This window comes from Botrytis byssoidea (genome assembly GCF_014898295.1).
Source record: "Botrytis byssoidea strain MUCL 94 chromosome Unknown BBYS_009, whole genome shotgun sequence".
Classification (NCBI taxonomy): domain Eukaryota; kingdom Fungi; phylum Ascomycota; class Leotiomycetes; order Helotiales; family Sclerotiniaceae; genus Botrytis; species Botrytis byssoidea.
The window spans coordinates 862,111-884,650 of NW_024065850.1; the positions used below are offsets into that span (position 1 = coordinate 862,111).

The 22,540-nt window shown below is 42.4% G+C and overlaps 6 protein-coding genes across 6 annotated transcripts; 5 read left to right on the forward strand and 1 right to left on the reverse strand.

Moving 5' to 3' along the window:
- Positions 1 to 85: 85 nt before the first annotated feature.
- On the forward strand, positions 86 to 1,218 carry EAE97_005410 (uncharacterized protein; the record flags this gene model as incomplete). Its single annotated transcript, XM_038875922.1, has 5 exons — positions 86 to 165; positions 228 to 294; positions 347 to 436; positions 486 to 563; positions 626 to 1,218. Exons 2-5 carry the CDS (start codon positions 252 to 254, stop codon positions 1,216 to 1,218), a joined length of 804 nt encoding a protein of 267 aa, XP_038733259.1. The 5' UTR covers positions 86 to 165; positions 228 to 251.
- Positions 1,219 to 2,636: 1,418 nt separating this feature from the next.
- EAE97_005411 (uncharacterized protein) lies at positions 2,637 to 4,059 on the forward strand (the record flags this gene model as incomplete). The annotated part of the gene is made up of 3 exons (XM_038875923.1): positions 2,637 to 3,137; positions 3,203 to 3,663; positions 3,708 to 4,059. 3 exons carry the CDS (start codon positions 2,637 to 2,639, stop codon positions 4,057 to 4,059), a joined length of 1,314 nt encoding a protein of 437 aa, XP_038733260.1.
- Positions 4,060 to 4,476: 417 nt separating this feature from the next.
- On the reverse strand, positions 4,477 to 9,499 carry EAE97_005412 (uncharacterized protein; the record flags this gene model as incomplete). Its single annotated transcript, XM_038875924.1, has 8 exons — positions 4,477 to 4,928; positions 4,981 to 5,726; positions 5,777 to 7,224; positions 7,278 to 7,983; positions 8,049 to 8,239; positions 8,293 to 8,660; positions 8,712 to 9,037; positions 9,096 to 9,499. The coding sequence occupies 8 exons, from the start codon at positions 9,497 to 9,499 to the stop codon at positions 4,477 to 4,479; spliced, it is 4,641 nt and encodes a 1,546-aa protein (XP_038733261.1).
- A 2,676-nt stretch (positions 9,500 to 12,175) lies between these two features.
- On the forward strand, positions 12,176 to 13,795 carry EAE97_005413 (uncharacterized protein; the record flags this gene model as incomplete). The annotated part of the gene is made up of 4 exons (XM_038875925.1): positions 12,176 to 12,700; positions 12,751 to 12,852; positions 12,928 to 13,066; positions 13,128 to 13,795. The coding sequence occupies 4 exons, from the start codon at positions 12,176 to 12,178 to the stop codon at positions 13,793 to 13,795; spliced, it is 1,434 nt and encodes a 477-aa protein (XP_038733262.1).
- Positions 13,796 to 18,667: 4,872 nt separating this feature from the next.
- Positions 18,668 to 19,594, forward strand: EAE97_005414 (uncharacterized protein; the record flags this gene model as incomplete). The annotated part of the gene is made up of 1 exon (XM_038875926.1): positions 18,668 to 19,594. The coding sequence occupies one exon, from the start codon at positions 18,668 to 18,670 to the stop codon at positions 19,592 to 19,594; it is 927 nt and encodes a 308-aa protein (XP_038733263.1).
- Positions 19,595 to 20,791: 1,197 nt separating this feature from the next.
- Positions 20,792 to 22,463, forward strand: EAE97_005415 (uncharacterized protein; the record flags this gene model as incomplete). The annotated part of the gene is made up of 2 exons (XM_038875927.1): positions 20,792 to 21,131; positions 21,190 to 22,463. 2 exons carry the CDS (start codon positions 20,792 to 20,794, stop codon positions 22,461 to 22,463), a joined length of 1,614 nt encoding a protein of 537 aa, XP_038733264.1.
- Between the last annotated feature and the right edge of the window lie 77 nt (positions 22,464 to 22,540).

Sequence of the window (22,540 nt, forward strand, 5' to 3'; positions counted from 1 at the left end):
ATTGCCTCTGATAGCCCTATCGTCGGCATCTTACTACTAAAATAAAATCTTACCTTCATTTCGGAATCTATTTGGTTCACAAATTCAAGGTCATGCCTAATCATTTGACAAGACAGAGACGCAGAAAACGCCTGATTGATCAAGCAAGCAAACTAGAAGAAGAAAGTCAGTAATTGTTTAATCTTCTCCTTGGTATTTATCTTTATTGCTGAATCCTAACCTCATAGAAAGCTCCTACTGAATCATTACAAATGGAAGTCAACAACCAGAACGCCGAAATCTCGGCTACAGAGGGTGAGTAAGCCTATATTGCCATGTAGAATCTTAATATTAACCTTCACATCAGCTTCGAGACGGGAAGAAAGAGGTCAAGCAGATGTGTTATTACAAAGGTTTCTCGGAGAACTAAAAATCGGGAAAGAGGCACAGAAAGTCAGTTATTTGGATTCTACTTCTCTTTTGAGATACTAATGATGCAATCCTAGCAGCTGAAGATGATAAGAACCAAGCCAAGAAAAAAACGCTAGCCATGATAATTTCTGAAGCTCAAATTAAGCAGAGAGGTAAGTACACTACAAGAATTTAAATTCGCATTATTGGTATCCAAACTGACTTTCCGTCTCAGCTGCCAGAAATAAGCGGGAGGAAGAAAATGCGGAAACTACTGAGCGGTACAAAATCCCCAGCCTTTCCAACAAGCCAACTCTGAACATATCCGTTTCCCCGGCACCACCTAAGAAAAACTACGGATCTGAACTATTTCAGGTAGCCACGCCGTCTCCTGGTTCATCATCCAATCGAAGCATCTTGAAAAAATCTGAAACAACTGAACTCAATACTGATGCAGTACCTACAAAACTTCGTCAGCAGCATCGGCACAACAATTTGAGATTAATAATTAGGGATGGAGATGATTATGTTAGGCCCGTCAGAGAAGATTGCGAGAACCCATACGTGGTAATAGAACAAGTCGACTCTATCTATGCTATAGAAGACGGAGACACTGAAGAGTATGTTCAAAAAACGGCTGAGATTGAAGGGAAAATCAGAGAGATGAATGTTGGAACAGAGTCTGAGGCTACGGCTTTGAAAAAGGGTATTAAAGATCTTGAGAGAGTCATGACGAACACGGCAAGACTGATTGGCGAAAAGAGGGCAAGATTACTTGAGATAAAGTCAGAAAGAAAGAAGGCTGAAGCTTCTTTGGGCAAGAAATAAACATTCCATTTGGTCCCTCCTCGAACAAGAATATATCTGGATACTTTCTTGCACTGAATAATCAAACATGTTCCAGAGCTTGCCACATTTACTTAGCGTACTACTATCTAAGCCTCCACAGATACTCGGTACTGTCGAGTCCGAAAATTTGATAGTGAAGCAAGGCGATGATATTCCACCTCCGCGCTTTGGGATCATCGGGCGCTTGCTATACTTCCCCCAATGTCGAAATTCTGAAGCCTTTTGATTACTACATCACCTTCGGAGCCGATCCAAGTTCGACCCCAGTTTGATAATACGAAGAAATCCCCAAGGATTTTGCCACCTCCGCTCATCTATCATGCCCTATTTTACCTTACGATCATCTCAAATTTGGTATTTCTCGCAATCTCACTACTCACTCCAAAGTTGATCGGGTATCCAAACAGAGTGAAGTCTGATATTGGTGAGGTGTCGTCAAGATTAGCTTGGTAATCCGTACATTTACACTAGAATGTGGATCCATTCATAATCGCATACTTCACATACACCCAGGAGAAACAAACACGCATTACCTATGCCCATCGCCTTTCATTTGCCTTTTTGGTTGATGAGCTTTCCCATTAACAAACAGAGCCTATAAATCTCGCCTTAGAAATATTCATATCGGTTTACATATGACAACAACAAACGAGCACCCACGTGGCAGAATAATTCCTAGATATTGGAGTATTAATATTCGAGATGCAAGAATTGAAGTGGTCGTGCAATTACCCTGGAGTCAAGCACATCATATTTATCGACCGAAAGTACTGCTGATTGCGTCTATAAGATCAAAAAACTGTGGGACGCTGCAATATAATATCATCTTGTACTAGCAATGTAACTATCCAGTGCTGGCAGTTCCAAATATTGCAAAAGCCCAACGGTTGGTTCACCAAGAAGAAATGGGACCAATATGCCCTGTATCCCAGTGGCTATCAGTACCTCAACCCTTGTGGTAAGTCGTTGGTCGCCAACAAGATACTAACAAAAACTCCGTCTTTCACGATATAAGAGAATCGATATATAAATGATGGACCGCGCTTCTCTTGGAATCGGGACGGGCTATTGGGAGTATCTAGATCATCGCAATCATGTCGTCTATCTTTGGCAGTATGCTCGCTCTGTTACCTTCGATGGCGCATTTTGCTTCATGAAGCAATGTCAACATGACTGATTCCTTCTGTGTGCCGCTGTTTCCCAGGAGATGAATTCTATCCCGGCATCAGTGACTGGGCGGATTCAATCAAATGATAGGTGTCAAACTAATTGCTACCGTCCCTATCACGGCCGTTTGTCACAGCGACCAGTTTGCAACCTACGATGCAGAAGCATGTGCTGCGTTGAAAGACAATTGATTTCTCTCAGAAACCCACTTTTCTTCTTCTCCCTCCACTATGGCTTGGACGTTCACAAATAATACGTGTAATCCCTTTCTTTCGGACACTACATCGTGTGCTTTAGGTAACTATATTAGCTATACAGTCAATGCAACTACGACGGACGATGTCAATGCAGCAGTCACATTTGCCAATCTTTTTAATATTCGTCTGGTGATTCGCGCCACCGGCCATGAATATAATGGCAAATCCACTGGGGCTGGTGCTCTTGTAATTTGGATACATCATTTAACATCAATCTCTCTTTTTGAAACGTATAATTTCTCGGTATATACAGAAAAAGCAGTAGTAGTTGGATCGGGGGTTTCATTTCAACAAGCTTACGAATTTGTCGATGCAAACAATGACATTATTGTTGCTGGAAATCGTTCTACTGTCGCACTGGCTGGCGGTTATGGGCAAGGGGGTGGACTTGGACCGCTTACTACAAAGTTCGGGTTGACAGTTGACCAGGTCTTGGAATGGCAAGTTGTGATTGGGTTAGGAATACTTGTTATAGTTACTTCTACTCAAAATTCAGATCTCTTTTAAACTCTATCTAGAGGTGGTAGAGGAATATACAGTATTGTTCTGTCCGGAACTATGAAATTTCATCCAAAGTCACTTCAATATCTTCCGCGAGTTTGCAATTTGCCCCTCCAATTACAACAGAAGGGCTTGCTGCATATTGGCAGACTGTCAAAAGGTTCCTACAATCATTACCACTAATGGTCGATAGCGGCTTACAGATCGTCTGGATCATCGGGCCTGGTTTTTCCTTCATCTCCCCAGTCACAGGTCTTGACGTCGCGCAAGATACAATCGATAGCCTCTTCCCGCCCACCCTTTCCGCACTCGACAAAGCCGAGATCCCTTATACTTACACATCCTCAGTATCCTCCTTATTTCTAGAATACCAAAATTCCACCAATTTCGACGCCAACGTCTCCAACGCCAGCACAGCAGGCCGTCTACTCCCACGATCAGTCGTGCAAAACGATACCGACAGTTTCATATCCGTCCTCCAAACCAGCGTCGACAACAAGTATCTAATAGCCGGCGTAACCCTTAAGGTAAACAAAACAATAGTTCCCAACACCCCGAAATATCCATCAACCCTTACTGGAGAAAAACACTTATGAATGTGGTCTTTGACACTTACCGCAATTACACCGATTTCTCAGCCAATTTCCAGAGTCAGAATTTCATGACTAATACTATTGGTCCTGCAATTGCGGCCTTGACTCCGGATGGATCAGTATATCTCAATGAGGCGGATGTTCAACAACCGGATTGGAAGAGGGCGTTCTATGGTGCAAATTATGATCGTTTGGATGCAATTAAGACGAATTATGATTCGTTGGACAGGTTTTATGCTTTGGGGGCTTTGAAGAGTGATCGTTGGGTTGAAAGGAAGGATGGCCATCTTTGCGAGGCTTAGAGGTATACGGCTGTGCTGTGGATGTGATGAGATTTGGTATGTTATTGTGGTAGTTCTAGCGAGTCAGGCGTAGACCTGAGCGTGCACACAGAGGTAGCCTGGGATCCGAAGCAGATTGATTCACAAAATGAGTCTTGATCAACTACGACCCCCATGGAAAGCACGATCGATTATGTCTGGCGGGGTATATCACCCCCACGAATCTCATATTCATATTTGAAACCCATGGGATATACGACTATTTGAAAAGCTTCAAATCAGGTATATACCATTAATCTAGTTAAGAATGTACAGAAAATTGCAACGGCAATAGCAACGAAAAGAATAGAAAGCGTGAGCCATCTGGACGCACGCCCCTTCTAATAAACAACAAATCATCCCTAAATAATTACATATTAACTCTCCACGTCTCGACAACTAATGGCCCTTAGCTTGTGGAGCCTCCATTTTCTTTCCCGTCGTCTTCGTATTATCACTTTTCGAATCCTTCTTGAAGAGTGCTCCCAAAGCCCCCAACTTTTCCTTGAAGCTCTTTCCACTACTCTTTCTAACTCTAATCAAATAGTACAACAAAACCGCCATGAAAATATTAAAAACAATGTATGCGAAAACGATACCATAGTCCCTCCAACGAGTATTATAGCTAATCGCTACCGACGAGAGGAATTGATCTGCATTGGATGAGGAACAATATTGACAATCTGCTGTAGCTTCGGGGTTGTAGATGGAACCTCCAGCTGCTGTGGCATATGACTGGAGGTAGCTACCACAAGTATCGCCAGCGGGTGGTTGCATGACTGCGAGTTCATTGTCGGAACAGGTTACTTGACGACCGGAGAGACCAGTAGATGCGATAGCTGAAACGATGTCTGAATATGTTAGCATTGATATCTACTAATAGAGGAGAGAAGAAAAACTTACAAGTTAAAGGCGAAACACGGTACATGAAGATCCAAAATCCAGGAAGAGCTTGTGGGGGTTGAAAGACTCCATTAAAGGTAAGGGTAAGTGAGAACATCAATGTTGCGATATTACCAGCAGTTTCGGCATCCGGAAGAGCGGAAATAAGCATATGTGCGAATGTGCTAGCAAAGACGAAAAATTGAATAAGAAGAAGGAGAATAAGCCCTTGACGACCCGATGATGGAATACCATTATTGGTATAAATTGGATAAAAGTAGGACGCAAACACCATGATACCAAGGAGAATTTGATATGGAATTTCGACAACGATATTAGCGATGATGAAAGCTTTCCAGCTGTATGCTTTTGATGGTCTTTCTCGAACTTCGTAAAGATCTCTTTGTAGAATGAATCTAGGCATGATCTGTTGTACGAGGGTGGTAAAGATAGTTGTTATCATGAAGATGGAGAAGATAACATCTTGAAGACCTTGTTGAGATGCATCGGCGTGGAAGAATGAAAATCCAATGAAGAGAGCAGATGCCACACCAAGAAGAAGTTTGGAGTATACATAACCCGGAGTACGCCAGTATTGTTGGAATACACGCTTCGTAACCTCAAGAAGTTGAATAGCGAATGGCATGGCGAATTCGCTATGGGAATTACTATCATCTTGAGATGACTGATGGCCCATTTCTTGTTGAATGCGTGCGATTTCTGTTTGGATATCTTTGGCTTCATCACTTTCTTTCCATACTTGATGCCTACATTGAATTAGTCTCGATGTTATCAGAGAAAGGAGGTTCGAACTTACCAATCTTGAGTAGATTTTCCTTGTGCACCAGCACCGACCATTGTCAGCATATACTCTGCCGGATTCTCATCTTCACCACATTTAGCAGCACCATGAGATTCAAAATATTTGAGTAAAGTCTCTGAGTTATGACCGATATCTCCAAAATAGACAGTTCTTCCACCCTTTGCTAAAAATAGCAATCGGTCGAATTCTTGGAACAGAATAGCACTAGGCTGATGGATAGTAGCCAAGACTGCCTGGCCATTATCGGCCAACTTTCTCAAAAACGAAACGATTGCCCATGAAGATTGCGAATCAAGACCAGAAGTAGGTTCATCCAAGAAGAGTAAGAGTGCAGGTTTAGCAGCCAATTCGACACCAATAGTCAATAACTTTCGTTGTTCGACATTCAGTCCCTCACCTGGAACACCAACCACTGCTTCCGAGAACTCTTCCATGTTCAACATCTTGATAACGTCTTCCACGAAATCATACTTTTCTTGCTTGGAAACAGATTTCGGTTGGCGTAGCATGGCAGAAAATCGAAGAGCTTCTCTAACAGTTGTGGTTTCAAGATGTAAATCTTGTTGTTGAACGTATCCAGTCTTTCGTTGAAAGGATGCATCGAGGGGTTTGCCGCTGACCAACATATCACCTGTGATTACACCCATGGAGACTCTTTGGGCGAGGACGTCAAGCAAAGTTGTTTTTCCTGCACCAGAAACGCCCATCAAGGCAGTCAAAGTACCAGGCTTGACCCATCCGGATACATTATCAAGAAGTCTGCGAGGCTCATTCTTGATCTTAATGTCATAACAAACATCTTTCCATGTGAATACGTCCGTTTGTGGGGGCAATGCTTGAACTTCTTCTCCTTGTTTGTCCGAGTTTTCTTCCTTACCAGCGGAACCATTACCGACATGTGCTTCTTCATCGTTCTTTGCAGCTTTTTCGGCGGCCAACAAGCTCTGTGGTACATGTCCACGACGAAAGACTAAGACTTCGGCTTTACTGTCTGTCGATGCATTGAACTCTGTCGCAGCGAGGTAAAAAGCCAAGAAGAAAATCATGAATGCAAACATGAATCCCAAATTACGCCAGATGTGGGAGTAAGAGTATTGAAATTGTGCTTGCAAATAATCATCACCACTGACGGTATTTGAGCCAACGACAGAGCCTGCAACAGCGCAAACAAAGTTGGAGCCACTTTGAACATATCCAGGACCTGTTGGTACTAAAGTTGAACAAACAAACTCTTTTCCATGTAGTTCATTGACGAATAAAGCTTCGAATGCATATGCAACTGGATTGATCCATGAGATCCATTTGAACCAAGGATGCATTAGTGGTCTAGGAATGACGAAACCTGTATAAATGACAATCGCAAGTGTTGCCACACCAGCTATGGCTAATGCTTGGGATATAGTTTTCGTTGCTGCTGCAATACTGCGGTATATTTGACTCATCTGAAGTGTTTATTAGTATTGTGAATTTATTACCACGTGAAAGAAATAATTACCGTGAGAATTGCAACAAAATTGAAGAGGAAAAAGACAAAGAATGCACCTGCTTCCCTTTTCAGACCAGCGAGAAAGTATAGAATAATGTTGAAACCCGTAGCGATAGCGAATTTTACCGGTATATCAACGACAACACCAGCCAAGGCTTCAGTGAAAGGATGATAAAATGCGTAAGATGCTTGTTTCTCTACGATCGGTCGTTGAGAGTACAGAGTGTTAATTTCCGAAATGGCGATGAGGGCATTGAGTAATACCGCAAAGAAAAGCACACCTCCTTTTTGGAAGAAACTCGCTGTATTATCCGGGGTATCGTAAAAGATAGATCCGATGATCAAAGCCATGACAATCTGTCCTATTATTGTGGTAACGGTGGATGTTTTGTCGTTCCATAAGCGTTGAACTGCTCGCTTTGCACAAAGTTTTGTCTGCATGATAACGCTGACTGTATATGGTGACTCTGGTCGTAAATGGTCTGCTTGCATACCCTTTCGACTTGCTTTGAATTGTTCCAATGTTTTGCCGCCCATTGGGAATTCCTCTTCGTGCGATTTCATTTCGCTCATCACTCTCTGGAAGATCTTGGAATCTTTGAAGTATTTCTCGAATTCTTCAGGGGTTCTAGGAACCTTCTTCTCATAACCAGGTCTTACTTTTCGCTCCGAGGGGTTGGTGATCGAAGTCAAAAAGTCACCAGTGGTTTGACGGCTATATTCGATCAGCATTGTTTAAATAATTGCATATAGTCATGGCATTTTGTTTTTAGCACTTACTTTGGGCACTCCCAACCCATATCCACGAAGTATTGCTTCGCTTGGTCACAGGGACCATAATAGATCTGACGACCTTCATAAAGCACAATAGCTTTATCAAATTGATCATAAATCTGTTGACTAGCTTGATAAATGGCAACTAAATGGCATGAACCACACAGATTGGCAGTCATTCGCAATGACTTCGTAAACTATTTTTGAATCAGTGATGTGCTAGTGGTCGCCACAGTGAAACTTTACTTACCTCCAGAGCAGTGGCAGCATCTAAACCACGTGTAGCATTGTCCCATGAAGCAATTGGTGAACCAGCCAATGCCATCTCAGCAATACTAACACGTTTCCTCTCACCTCCAGATACACCTCGTACAAAATCATTACCGACTTTAGTGTTGTACGTGTGGGATAATCCATAAATAGCCATGACAACCTTAGTCATATGCTTTGCCCAGGCTGAACGAGTTGTTCCCTCAACAAGTCTTTGTTGAGGCGTTCGAACACTCGCAGCAAATTCTAAAGTCTCCCCAACAGTCAAATGAGGGAAATGCTTATCAACTTCTTGGTTGTATACAATTTCACCTCGAAATTGTTTGAGCATTTGCTTCTGTGTAATACCTACAATCATTAGCATTATCACTGGTCAATGGGTGTATGAATTCAACAAACCATTATAATGAATTTCCGATTGTGGCTTCATGTCCAATCCGTAAAGTTCTCCCATTAAAGATTTAAGAAACGTGGAACAACCGGAACCAGGTCTTCCGAGAACAATCAACATTTCTCCTGATTTCAAAACACCATTGAAGTCATTGAGGATGGTCTTCTCCGGACCTTTTCCAATGAATTCTCTGAATCGTAAAGGTGCCATTAACAGAGAGGCGACATTCTTTTGCACGTTGATTGCTGATCCGGAACCACACACTTTTAGATTCTTGAATACAATTCCTGCTCGCCTTTGAATGACTTGATTCTCATCAGCCAACCTCATCATCCTATATAGGAAACAATTAGTCTGTGTGCAAATAATCAAATGATCACGCCAGAACTTACATTTTAGCCCATTTATATGCGTCAAAATCTGGGGAGCTGGGGTCCAATGTTGAATCCCCCAACTTAACCCCATACAGGGTATCTTTTTTCTCCAATTCATGTGTTCCCGCCGTAGCATTCGTAAAAGTTCTTCCTAGTTGAGAACCCCCGAAACCTGAAGCTATTCTCTCTAATTGTTCTCGGTCTCCTGCTCTTATTGATTCAAATTGTCTTTCTCGAGCAGTTTCGTTGGTCTCAACTGGCTCCAATGTGGTATCTGGATCTATAGAGTCATCGCTGCTTGAAGATATCGTTCCTTCGACATCATTCTGGTGATTTGGTATGTATTGCGATTGAGGATTGAGGATATTGTCTGATCTTTCCGGGAAATAATCATGACGCTCATGATCCGAAGCGGAAGCCATAATCAATTGGCACACTCGTCCTGTGGTTCAAGCTCAATTGTCGGATGTGGGGTATAGCTAATGTCGTCACTGATAATTACTGATAAGGATGAAATTATGGGATATCGAAAAAAGTATTGATGGAAGGTATAAAAGTTAAGACAGAGAGAAACCGTGAGCTAAAATGTTCCTCTGGGCTTCCAAGATTATGATGAAGAGGTAAAAAAACAAGAATGCAGTTGAAATTGTGTCAGATCGAATGCTTTTTTTTTTTTGAAATCGACATGAGGAGGGAGCTATATATTTTGTATAATTTAATAAAATCCAGCAAGGTTGAAAGTTAACCATTTAACTACCGTCAAATGGGTAAGTGGCTTACTCTATTGGTCCCAAAATGACGGAGAACATACAAAGGGACTCGCAGATTATGTGATACCGGATCATAATTGAGGTCCAATGTCCGTTCACCAATGAAAGTTTTATACATTATATCATACAGAATGTCGACCCGAGCGAGATACGAGATACCGATACTTAGGTACCCAGATGCTAGTACGGAAACTCTATAGTAGTGGGGTTGCTTCGCCTAATTAATGGAAAATCGGATGATGAAGAGCAAGTGTTGTCGATCTTTCTAGGGAAGTCCTGTCAGACAATCTTGACAGGAGATCGGAAAGACATATGAATGTGCGAATTAGCGTGATGATAGTGATAACAAGCAGAAGATTTGAAATCCAGGAATCTTGCAAACTTAACAACAGTATAGAGTAGAAGCTTTGAAAGGTACAAAAGTATCTAGATAGCTTCTTCATCCCCAATACATTCCATTCTTCACAAGCAAGTATTACACGGGTAGCATCTTCTCTACAAAAGTATGTAATAAGTTAGATACCTAGTAACTATTTACTTTTAATTGTGGAGAAGTACTTTGTGATTCCCAGTTTATTATTCAGCTCAGCTCACCGTACAGGATAACAACATTTGACAATACTTGACGGAAGCATAGTGAGTGATCTAACTCCGTATCAGATAAACTCTAACCGTGCGTATAAAGGCTAAATAAAAAGGAGTCAACTTTTGAATATAACTCCGCCGTTCTGGCGGGTTAACAGAAGAGATGATGAAGATAGTCGTACATCTACTAGGTACATATATCTACTATGTACCCACTAGGTCGATGAATATCTCTACTTAATTATTGATAATGGAGTTGATGTATTTGTGGCCCATAGTACATAGCAATCCAAGTATGGAATAATAAAAAAATGGAAGAAAGAAAAGTTGTTGAATGTCAATAAACTGCCCTGCCACATATATCTATCTACTCGTACCCCTTCATGGAATCTCGTTTGTTTCCGTGCCTCAACTGATCTACACATGGGTTACTATTGGATTACCGGCAGTCAATACCATTGGATAATCGGTTGCTGACCATCGTAAATAGAGTACGTACATATATGCCTATACAGTCAGCATAATGACGAAAAGCTCAAACTTTGTCTCCACAATAATCCTTTTCATAAAATCATTTCCTTCCTGCGGGTTAATGTCCGATCCTCTGTCTTTTATATCTATTGTCCGTCCTGATATCGGATATGAATGCATCTTATCTATCCGGACCACTCTATTTGAAAATCATGGGTCCAGAACCAAGAAGACTTTAAGGTTGGATTCTGTGCATTTTATGCATCCATCATAACACTTGTGCATGATGTTGCCGGCACACGGATGATACCTAGGTCCCTAGGTATGGAAGGAATCCAATAGGGCTGACAACTATGGTGGACACAACACAATACAAGTTACACAATTGCGCCCGGATGAAGCCAAGGATGATTGATTAATCACCCATTAGCCAATCCAAAAGAAGATTCCATTCGTTCGTGTCGGAAGGAATCTATCTCTCCGCGCCGAGCCTTCAGCCAGGTCGAGATTATTTATCTATTTAACAATGATCAGCCACTTACATCCGCCTAGACGCTATCAATATATACTGACTACTTCGCTCGATCAATTCGCATTCCAAATTCCCTTCTATGTGCTCTCCTCTTCTTCGTGGTCTGTAACAACGATTGATCAACTGAGATTAGAGGCGTTTGTTACCGATCCGAGTTCATTCATTGAACCTCTAAACCAAATTAGTTGAGTCCAATAAGCTACACATGATACTGACATACTTGAGAAGAGTTCTCTCATGATATGGCGCTATCATTTCTACCTATGTCTCAATCATCATTTTTTGCTTCGTTCTCTCATCGTTAGTTGCGACAAGGAGCATTAGTATCACGTGATCACAACATCATCTGACTCGTGCACCTTCCCGTCACTTGACTTTAGCACATGAGAGCACTTTGGTAAGATGACATTTCCCGTCTACAACACAGTGGAGTATGAGGGAGATGAGGATCAAAACAAAAAGCAAAGAAACGGGTCGACACATTCGCAATTTCAATGCTACCATTGCTTTTGAAATGAGAATTTCTTTGCATTGTGTTTCGAAGCAAGGATTCCCCTTTCAAACATGAGCGCCGTGTTCACTATGCATCATGTGCTTGTACAACAGCATGAAACTGCATTTTATCAATTCTGTATCAAAATCAAACATATTCAAAGCGAAATGTTACATTCTTTCTTTCTCGAACATATTTGCTTCTTTTCCATATTTCCATCTCTGTCGAGTGAACTGAGATTTGAAAGATGGCCAACCACATATATTATGAACTCCCAGCGGATCCCATAGAAACTACTCCTAGGCCTCTTACTTCATCACAACCACAAATACAATCACAATCACAACAACCACCTTCATTGCCTCCCCGAGATTCTTCGGCTTCATCACCTGACGATCATGCGACGATTCGAGGTGTTCCTGCAGATGACCCATCTGCTATCCCTCTACCACTCTTTACACGTCGATCAAATTCGAATCTCTTGAGTCAAACTTCAGCAAATTCTACCCACAATATCACTCCAAAACCTTCTCCAAATAGACCTCCTATACCCACTGTTGAATCATACGAAACCAGCCCTTCCGAGAACCCATCATCTCTCTCGCGTGACAGATCAGATTCCAGTATCCATACCGGTCCAGCTCTTCCACCTCGAAGAATCTCTCAACACAACCCAAATGAAGTTTACTATACCCGAGATTCTCATAGAGTGGTCGCCTATCTTATACCTCTTCCGAAACCAATCGATGTTTCTGATGCAGAATTTCCTCAGGTTCAACCCTCCTACCATTTTATACTGGGATTTCACTAATAGTCAATTAGCGTTACTTAGTATATACACCACCAGCCGCTCATCTCCTTAAACCAGCTGAAGGCATTAAGGAAGGTAAACGACACAAGGGAAAACGAGTCTGGCAGCGCGAGGTGTGTTTTCTTTTTTTTTTGCGAAATGTGAAAAATTAATCACATGATTCACAGCTGACCATCCTTCCACCATAGGTCAAGAAAGCCAAGACTTATGACGGTAAAACGATGAGTCTCAAAGGACTTCATAGTAAAACCACCAGAGGAGTAGTCTGGGGAATCAATTCCATCAAAAATACAGACATCACCTTTCTCAACCGAGTGCCACGAAAAGGTATTTCTTCCCCTCACCCATTTCTCGCCAGAGCCAAACTAAACCCCTACCCCTTCATTAGAAATTGAGGAACTCCATCTGATATACCCACCCACCGTCCCCTATTCACCCATCGACCTCCGCAATCAATTCCTTTCACAACTAACCCGCACCAAAGCCCGTGCTAAAAAACATGCTGCGATCTCTACACTTCTCCTCCTCCCCACCCTTTTGATCGACACATTCGCCGCCGTCATCTGGCCTTTCGGTGGTCTTTTTGAAGTAGACGCCGTATGGAGTTTCACCTCCGTGCGCGGCTATCTCGTCTCTCGCTCCGTAACCAAAAGATTATCCTCCCAAGACACTATTCACGATCACGAACAAATGCGCATCCAAGATCGAGAACTATACCTCCGCTTTCATAAATCTGAACACTTGAAAATCTTAGAGAGATATGTCAAAGAATTATGTCATAAGCAGAATCCGAAGAGATTTGCTAGTGCGGGGGTGCCGCCGACGGAAACGGAGGTTTTAAAAGCGATGGGATGGGAACCGGATATGAGGGGGCGGGTCAAGAGTGGAGAAAGAGGCGGGATGCCGGAGGGCGGGATGAGGGATTGGGATGATGAGAGGTGGCAGGAAAGAGAAGCGAAAGATGACTTACTTGGGGTTTTGGGGAAGGGCGCAAAGAGTTGGGATGGATGGTGTAAGAAGTGGGAGAAGAATCCAAAGAAGGCGGAGAAGAAGTGAAGGGATGGGTGTTGTGGAGGAGTGCAATTGAATATATGATTTAGCGTAATGTAATACATGAATTTATGTAATCTTACGATTGATATGAAGGACGTTGATGAATTTCATCATTGTCACTACACAAGGAAATCCTTAACATTCTCACATTCGACCCCGCTTCAAGGTCCAGTACTATTTCTCCAGTGCGAAAATTGTGTTTTTGCGTCGTTTTTTTAACACATCCCTTGTTTTTTTTTTTAAATCTCTCAACATAAGTGCGCAGTTGCGAATTGTGGAGATGGAGGATGAGGTGGTTGTTGGGCCCGTCGGGGCTTGGGGGAGGGGGCACGATCTTGGACATGGAGCTAAGGTGGATGGATATTGAGATGCCGGTACGGAGGACTTCGGGAGTTTGGATTGACTGACGGATTGATTTCTTTGAACCGTGTCTTTCGTTGAATATTATGTGTGACTGTTTGATTGTTTGACTTTTGCTTGGTGTTGATGAAAAGTTAGACGATGAAGCAAGCTAGTGTGGGTGATCGAGGGAAAGAGCCACATCTGTGCCTTCTTCATTTGTATCCGTCACGTGTAGATTGGCGATATTCAATTTTTGATTACCTACCTAGGTACCTATGGTTGATTGGAGGTTAATTCTTCAGTTGAAGGAATGTAAAGGATATGGAATACCGGTAATACCAACCCAGAGTATCTTATACGATGGACAAATCACTTTTACCTCGAGCCACCCGGCATGAAGATATATGTAAGCTCACCACCTAAACCCTTACCACGTATCGGAAACATCATAACCAGACGTACTGTCATCTGGTTGGAAAAGCTCTTGAAGAGGCTGGAAACGAGATTGGAGTCTCGAAGGATTCATTGAATCACCATCTAGCTTTTCTGATATGTTTCAGGTAATGTGATTGCTAAAAGAATGTTATAAATTCTACTCCCATGCTCCAGCAAAAGCGCTGAAACCATTATAAGAACGTCAAACCCACTCAGTGACGGCGCGTAGCGAGGCTCATTACGTGGGCGACTAAAACAGAGCCAATATCTTGGTGATCTTCGACGGGCGCATTTGGGAGTGTTTCGAAAGGGAATACGAACGGCGAGGCATCGGCAATCACGGGCGGGATGCTGTAATCATCTTGATGTGATTCCGAGCTCGGCTAATCGCTGAAGACTTCGAGAAATTCTGAACATGGATCATTGTCGAATTGTTCAAAATCGTCCCAATTAAAGTTTGTGAAGTGTAGAGGGTTGTGATAGAAGTCGAATCTACCTACAATTGATTGAACAAAAGGATTTCATCATTCGCACCAGCTTACATACCTAATTGCCAATCATCATAAACTGAGATTGATTGCTATGCGGAGATCTATGACTCCGCTCTTCAAAATTATATCTGAGATCCTACAGCAAAATGCTGATAGATCTCAGTTTAAAGGACTAGATGCCCCTTATTCAGTGAATATAAGTACAAATAAATTGTGTTGTGATGAATTGTTGATGAATAAAATGAAATGGAGCAATCGCGAATCTAATCTTAATTCAAACGGAGGCCCCACGACGAACAAGTGCAGCACAATTTTGGAGGTAGTTGCGCACATAGATCCAGAGGACCAATGATAGATACCTATCCATTGCCCAGGTGCTGCCCAGTATGAGCCTGTGGCTGCTTCATCAGCTAATTGAGTGTCGAAATCATCGCGAGGCCTCCGAGCTAGGAGAAAATGAGACTGTAGATAGCAAGGGATCTTTCTCTGAGTGGTGAATAATGAAGGGCGAGGCCTCCATTAGAGTAAAATGATTGAGATACTCACAGTTCGTAGTTTCAGTAGAATTTTAAAATCATTCTAAGATGTAAGATACCTTCAACAGCGCTCGGGATTATCACATGACCGTGCTAGCCATTTTCAAATCAAATTCGTTAAACACCAGCATTTAATAACACCACAGCACGAATAGGGATGTAACACAGAGATCTAGACTAGCCCTAGGTAATTATCCGATACTCAATTGAGGGCGGCTAAATGTTATTGAAGTACAATAAACGCATCTCATGCCACTACAAAGTCCAAGCGCGATCCAACAGTACGTACGTTCGACATCGTGCGAATCCTCCACTTTGGTACCACCAACCACAAATCTGACCTCGCATCGAGAGCCCTGGGTCTTGGGTTATATCCCATTCCAACATTATTTCCTCGCACTCTAAAGCCATGTATTTCTAAATGTAAACCCGAGGTCCCTCGTTTTCATTACTCCTTTTGACCAATGACGCCGGAGTTTATGTAAAGTGAAGGGCCTCTCCCAAGGTCTGGCTAAGGATCATTTGCTACTGCCGCGATCAAGGCCATGTTCGCTCGTGTTACACTATTCTATCGCTCGCTTGGCCCTGCAAATCACCCCTCTTTCCACAATGCTGGTACCAAAATATGTTTCATTCTCCACTTGCATGGGAATAGCCCAGGCCATATCCTGAGCATCATAATCCTTCCCATTGAAGCAAATCCCCAGCAAAAAGATCATGTGCAAATCCTAAGATTCCAAGAGCAAGTCAATTTATCTACTGTAGCTCTGTATGTGGCAACTCATCAGAGAATGATTCATGGGCACCAGAAACAGGATAGCTGACGGTATGAGAAAGGGGTATTGGTACTGCGATTGCGGGTGCTGAAAGGACAAAGAGGCCAATAACAAAGATAATTCTGAGGGAGCTTGAACTTGTGTTTAGGAATTGCATTCTGGATGACTTGATTGCGGGTATATGTTCTAGTTCCTGATTAGCTGTGAGTATTGTGAAAATGAAATGAGCGTACGCTTTGGTATCAAAAACGGATAGTAGGACTATAACTTTTCTTTGCGGATCACTGTTGTATTTTCTGAATGTCCACGAAAAGTCGAGCTGGTGGCTTTTGTTTTCTCTTCTTTGTATTGAAAATGTGCGAGTATTTATGTCCTAAATTCTAGGACCTCTGACTGATCTCTTCGGCGTAAACTTGTTGTTGGGGCTGGGCGGTTATGAGCAATATCAATCTTGACATAAGATATCCACTTGAAGATATTTGGCCTCTAAAAATCGTTCTTTTATTAGATATCAGTGGTCATGAATAGGTTGATTCGATGCGCCGCGAAAAGTATCAATTAAAAATCGTAATTAAAGTTCAAGTGAAGAAACCAAGGATGCCTTTGGAGATTGGAGCGGGAAACGTTGAGCAATATTTGCTCCTTTTGTGAAGCCCAGCACATATTGACATGTTCTTCGCTACATTCCAAAGCTCTCTGTTGTGAATTTTTTCACCCGTTTCAAATAATGGTGGGCGTTTTGAGGAATGTAATACTTTGAATATTGCTTGGCATTTACCTTGAAAAATGTGTTCTGCCTTAGAGTCACTTCTTGACCCTTAGACGTGGTACCAGTGAAAAATGTATCACGAAGTAGTCCTAGACTCCACTCTCGCTTCAAATAAATTCAGGGGATGTGACGGATGATCGAACAAAAAATTGGACGTCTAAAACCAATGATGTTACATGGAATATAGAATCAAGAGTGATTGTTTCAACCCTATCATTTGCGAAAGCGCTACGAGAAAAGCCCGGGGATGCAATAGTGAATAGATTAAAATAGACTTGACACGACTGGATGACCGCCAAGACTGTTCATCCGAATTCCTACTAGAGATCGAAATATTTGAATCTTCTGAGAACGTTTTGTGCTCCCAACTAAGAGATCTAAGCCTTGAAACAAGACGGCTTTCAGTAGGTATAATGTCCAATAGTGCCATATAGATTCAGATGTCCAAGCAAACGGAAAGTGAGGCTAAGGCACAGGATAGGCACAAAGACTACGTAGGTAGGCGAAGTGAGAAATGCTCAGATAAGAATCAGTATAGGTTGAAGAGTAGAGTTCTCTAGCTTTAGACACGCTAATAGAATTACCAACATATAGCCTTTTTGTTGACCAAAGGTGTGGGACCAGAGATACGAGATAAAAGTCATGGATGAAATAGTGAAGTTCAGGTGAATGCTGTACATTCAATGGCTAAGAATGCAAGTTTTCAGAGCCCATATTCATCCTATTATTGCAAAGCAAAAAATGGATATGAATACAAATTGGAGTGTTGGAGTAGCGGAGATTCACACGTTCCAAAGTGAATTCTTGACTTGTGGTTAATTAGGTAGGCATGCTTGGGGTAAATTCATCTCAAATTGAATCCAACATATAGTGTATATCTGTGATTAATTTTTCACCTTCGTGAATGAAGATAGCCAACTAACCTAATACGGTTTTCTTTCTATTCCTGCGTATCAAAATTTTCCCGACTACATGACTGTCATGTATAACTTTGTAGGCGAAGCAAAATTTTAGTATTCACTCGAACTAATTTCCTCAGATTGCTTCAAGAAAGTAAAGATCTCATGAAAGAGAGGCTCATCAAAGCGGCGTTCGCTTTGAATCAAATTACCTTTTCAAGATGAAAGGCGCAGTTATTCTCTGAAGCCGTATTGGCTTAAACCATACTATGTTTTCGAGATATTTTGCGCAGTACCCTCATGATAGATTCACCGGTACGGTACAGCCTGGTATCTCAAGCTCTTCAACTACCATAAAAGGTTGAGCTCTCTCCTGCCTACAATTTTACTTTATATCAACACAACATCAGAACAAATTCTAGACTCTTCAAGCAAAAAAGCACCACAATTGACATTCTCTGTCTCTTTTTACCTCAACACACCCTCACATTTACAGTAAGTGAAAAGAAACTTCTTTTGAGGAGCAAAGAACTGACGATACTTCAGCCCAAATCACAATCGATACTCTAAAACCTACTACCCAACTTCAACATGCTCTTTCTTAATCCAAACCGCATCATGCCAAACATGATTGGACTTCTCTCATTCCTCTCAGTCACTGTCCCAATCGTCAACGCGACCCCAATTGTCTCCCAGGCAGTCTCCAAGGCAGCCTCCCTTGCACCTCGTGCCGATCCTGGATTCTCATGCCACATGGCTCCTGAAAACTACTGCACCATCGGTATCACTGTAACTCCATCGAGTCTCGTCGATGAACAACCTGAGTTCATTTACCTATTCGATAGTTACTGTAATAGATATGGATTCATGGAATCGGGCTTCAACATCGACATGGCTAGCCGTCTTCCATATAAGATTGTCGGAACACTATCAGCCGGAGAAAGTGCCATGGAACGCATTGCGACCAACCCTAGCATTTGCTATGCTGGTAGATGTTGGGGATCAAACGACCCTTGCTGGAACAGAGTCCCTATCGGCAATGGAAGAGACCAGTGGCAAAATGTTTGTGTATTCCAATGTAACAACATGAATGCCCCCAGAGACAACGCAGTTGAGGCTATTGATGGAGCATCGTTCGATACCAAGGCTCTCGAAGGAACAGTAGATGCTCATGATGGAGACATCATTGAGACTCGCGATGGAACCATCAATCGTCGAGGAGATTTTTGCCATCATGCCGACCCTGGCTATTGCACCATAGCCATCACAGTAACACCTTCAAGACTCGCTGAGGGAAAAAAGACTGACATGGTTTACCTTTGGGATAATTCTTGCCGTCAAATCGGAGGCATGTTTTCGGACCAAAACATTGATATGGCAAGTCAACTTCCATATAAAATTATCGGCCACATGGCATTTAACAATCAACGCCTTACCGCCTTCCCTGAATTTTGTTATGCGGGTAGATGTACGACTGCGTATAATGGCTGCTGGATTCATGCCGATGTTGGCGATGCTCAATGGGTCAATCGTTGTCAGTTTCCCTGCAATTAACCACAACTTTATTTGCAGAACACGCGGATGATTCAGCAATGCCGATGGGGGGGTGGGAAAGCAGGATCTATCGAGGTGATCGACTGATTAGAGAAGCAGATCAATCAGCATCGCTGGCAGATAAGCATAGGAATTGCTTTTGGCATGGATTTGACAGCTTATGCTGATTTCGGGTATTTCTTTTGTTATCTGATGGCAGGTTTGACATCTTAGGAAGTTTGGGCGTCATGGTACTAATGATTGATTTTGTTTCGCATGTTGAGGGGCTCAAGCTTTTTAGCGTCGGAGTTTATATGTAGCGGATCGGCTGATGAGCGGATCGGTGCATCCCAAGGTGAAAACCTACCTATCTAGACTCCAAAAAGCTACGAACAGATCAATGATAAAGAAAATACATCAAAATCAGTCTACTTTCAATATGTGAAATTGTTTATGCAATATATGTATAGAGTTTCCATTGCTTTTGATTTGAAATGCAAAAAAATGAAAACGTAGAATCAAATTACGTGTACAATGAAAGTACCTAGGTACAATGTAGGGAAAACGAGAAATTTGCCCCTAAATGGACAATATCCTGATAGTTGTACCTCGGTTCATTCTTGGTGGTGCATCGGATTTCCTCAACTACTGAGTCAATCACACCACACCGAAAGAACTTTCTTCCAGTTTCGGTCCTACTGATCCCTTTGAAAAATCCTTTAAAACAAAATTATAAATAAAGTTTTTATCTTGGCAAATCGTATATCCTATAGTGAACCATGGTTGTTATACTAGAAACGTATAGTCATCAGTGCCGCATCCCGTGCGTCACAGGCGTTGTCGATCTAGAACAGCCGTAGAATGATCTTGAGCCCCCAAATGACAAATTTTCCTGCCGTTTGGTTGGTTGTCTGGCGGTAAACATTTGAATCTATGAGAAAAGGTAGAAAGCCCTTTAAGCTTGCCGAGGTTAACTGATCAATTCTTGATGATACGGCCGCAGTGGGTCGTTAGTTTTGTGGATTTTATGTGGATTTACATCATACTAATCGCTAGAACTTTCATCCTACCCGGAAATTATTCAGTAGTGAAGAGTGCCAAATAATAACATAATAAGGAGGATCTCGCACCATGGATCTTATTCTTCATCCATCTCAAAGATTGTGATCGTCTCTCAGTTCGAATTCTCCATAAGATTTTGGATCTTTTGCGTGCAATATGTTCGACTTAGCACCCCGCCCCGATGAACCGATCGTTATCTCAACGACCCATAAATCATATCGATTGGGAAAAGATAGAGGTTTACCACCTCATCTTGTTGGTGAACAGAGCAACTATCTCGTCGAACTAACGGATGAAAATGACCCTGCTAATGCAAAGTCATGGACTTTTGGAAGGAAGATGAGAACTGCTGCAGTTCTTGGATTTGATACTCTTATCGCATCATGGGGTTCATCTGTATACTCAGCAGCTGTGGCACCAGTCGCTTACGAATTTGGCGTCAGTGAGGTTGTGTCTATTCTTGGTTTGACTTTGTATATCTGTGGTTTTGCAACTGGTATGTTTTATCCCCGCAATTTATACCTTGAACCTCATGGCTAATGAACATCTTACAGGTCCCTTGTTTTTCGGTCCAATATCTGAACTTTATGGTCGAAAGAAACCCGTAACCTTAGCATGCTTTGTTTTCACCTGCTTTATGTTTGCGGCGGCAACTGCCAAGGATTTCCAAACATTGATGTTATGTCGATTCTTCGCAGGTGTCTTCGCTTCTTGTCCCTTGGCTGTTGTCGGTGGCGCTTTCGCTGATATGTTTGGAAACGAGACTCGAGGTATTGCTATTGCTGCTTTCTCAGCCTTGGTATTTATCGGCCCCTTCATCTCGCCTATCGTTGGAGCATTCATCACCACGTCTCACCTCGGTTGGAGATGGACTGAATACATCACTGGTATCATGGGTGCTCTCGCTTTCATTCTAGACATCTTGTTCCTCGAGGAAACATACGCCAAAACACTCCTCCAAAGCCGAGCAGGAAAGATTCGAAAGGAGACTGGTAACTTCGCCATTCACCATATCAGTGAAGAAGAGATCATCAGCTTTGATGATCTTGTTAGAAAGCACTTGTTCCTCCCATTCAAGCTTCTCTTCGGAGAGCCAATCGTATTCCTCATCACAATCTATACCGCTTTCATCTATGGTATCTTGTATCTTTTCTTGGAAGCCTACCCTATTGTGTTCGCCGAATACCGTGGAATCGACCCAGCAGTTGCGACACTACCATATTTGGGAATGATCATTGGTGTTCTCTTCGGTTGTGGTATCGTCATTGCCTTCGAGCCAAGATACAATCGCAAACTCAAGGCGAATGGTGGCATTCCAGTTCCCGAGGAGAGACTTGTTCCAATGATGGTTGGTGCTTGTCTATTCCCTTGTGGTCTATTCTGGTTTGCATGGACAGGAAACTATCCATCCATCAACTGGGCCGCTCCAACTGTCAGTGGTATATTGACTGGAGCCGGTATCATGACCATCTTCTTACAAGCTTTGAACTACCTTATCGATTCATACTTGTTTGTCGCTGCGAGTGCTATCGCTGCCAATACCTTCCTTCGATCTTTCTTCGGTGCTGGATTCCCATTGTTTGCCACAGCAATGTTCCACAATCTCGGTGTGCAATGGGCTGGTAGTTTGTTGGGTTTCTTGGCTATCGCATTTTTGCCAATTCCTTTCTTGTTCTACAAGTATGGTGAAAGATTGAGAAAGATGTCTCGTCATGCTCCAACCGATTTCGGTGTACCCAAGAATCAGCCCGTCGACGAGGAGACCGGCACTGCAGTTACCACTGCTGCACCTTCGATTGAAGAGGAGAAACCAGAACGGGTGGTGTAATGCGATGTATTATGATGATGGATACACTGATATGTTGGATGGAATGACTAATATGAAGTATACTTATCTATGATTAT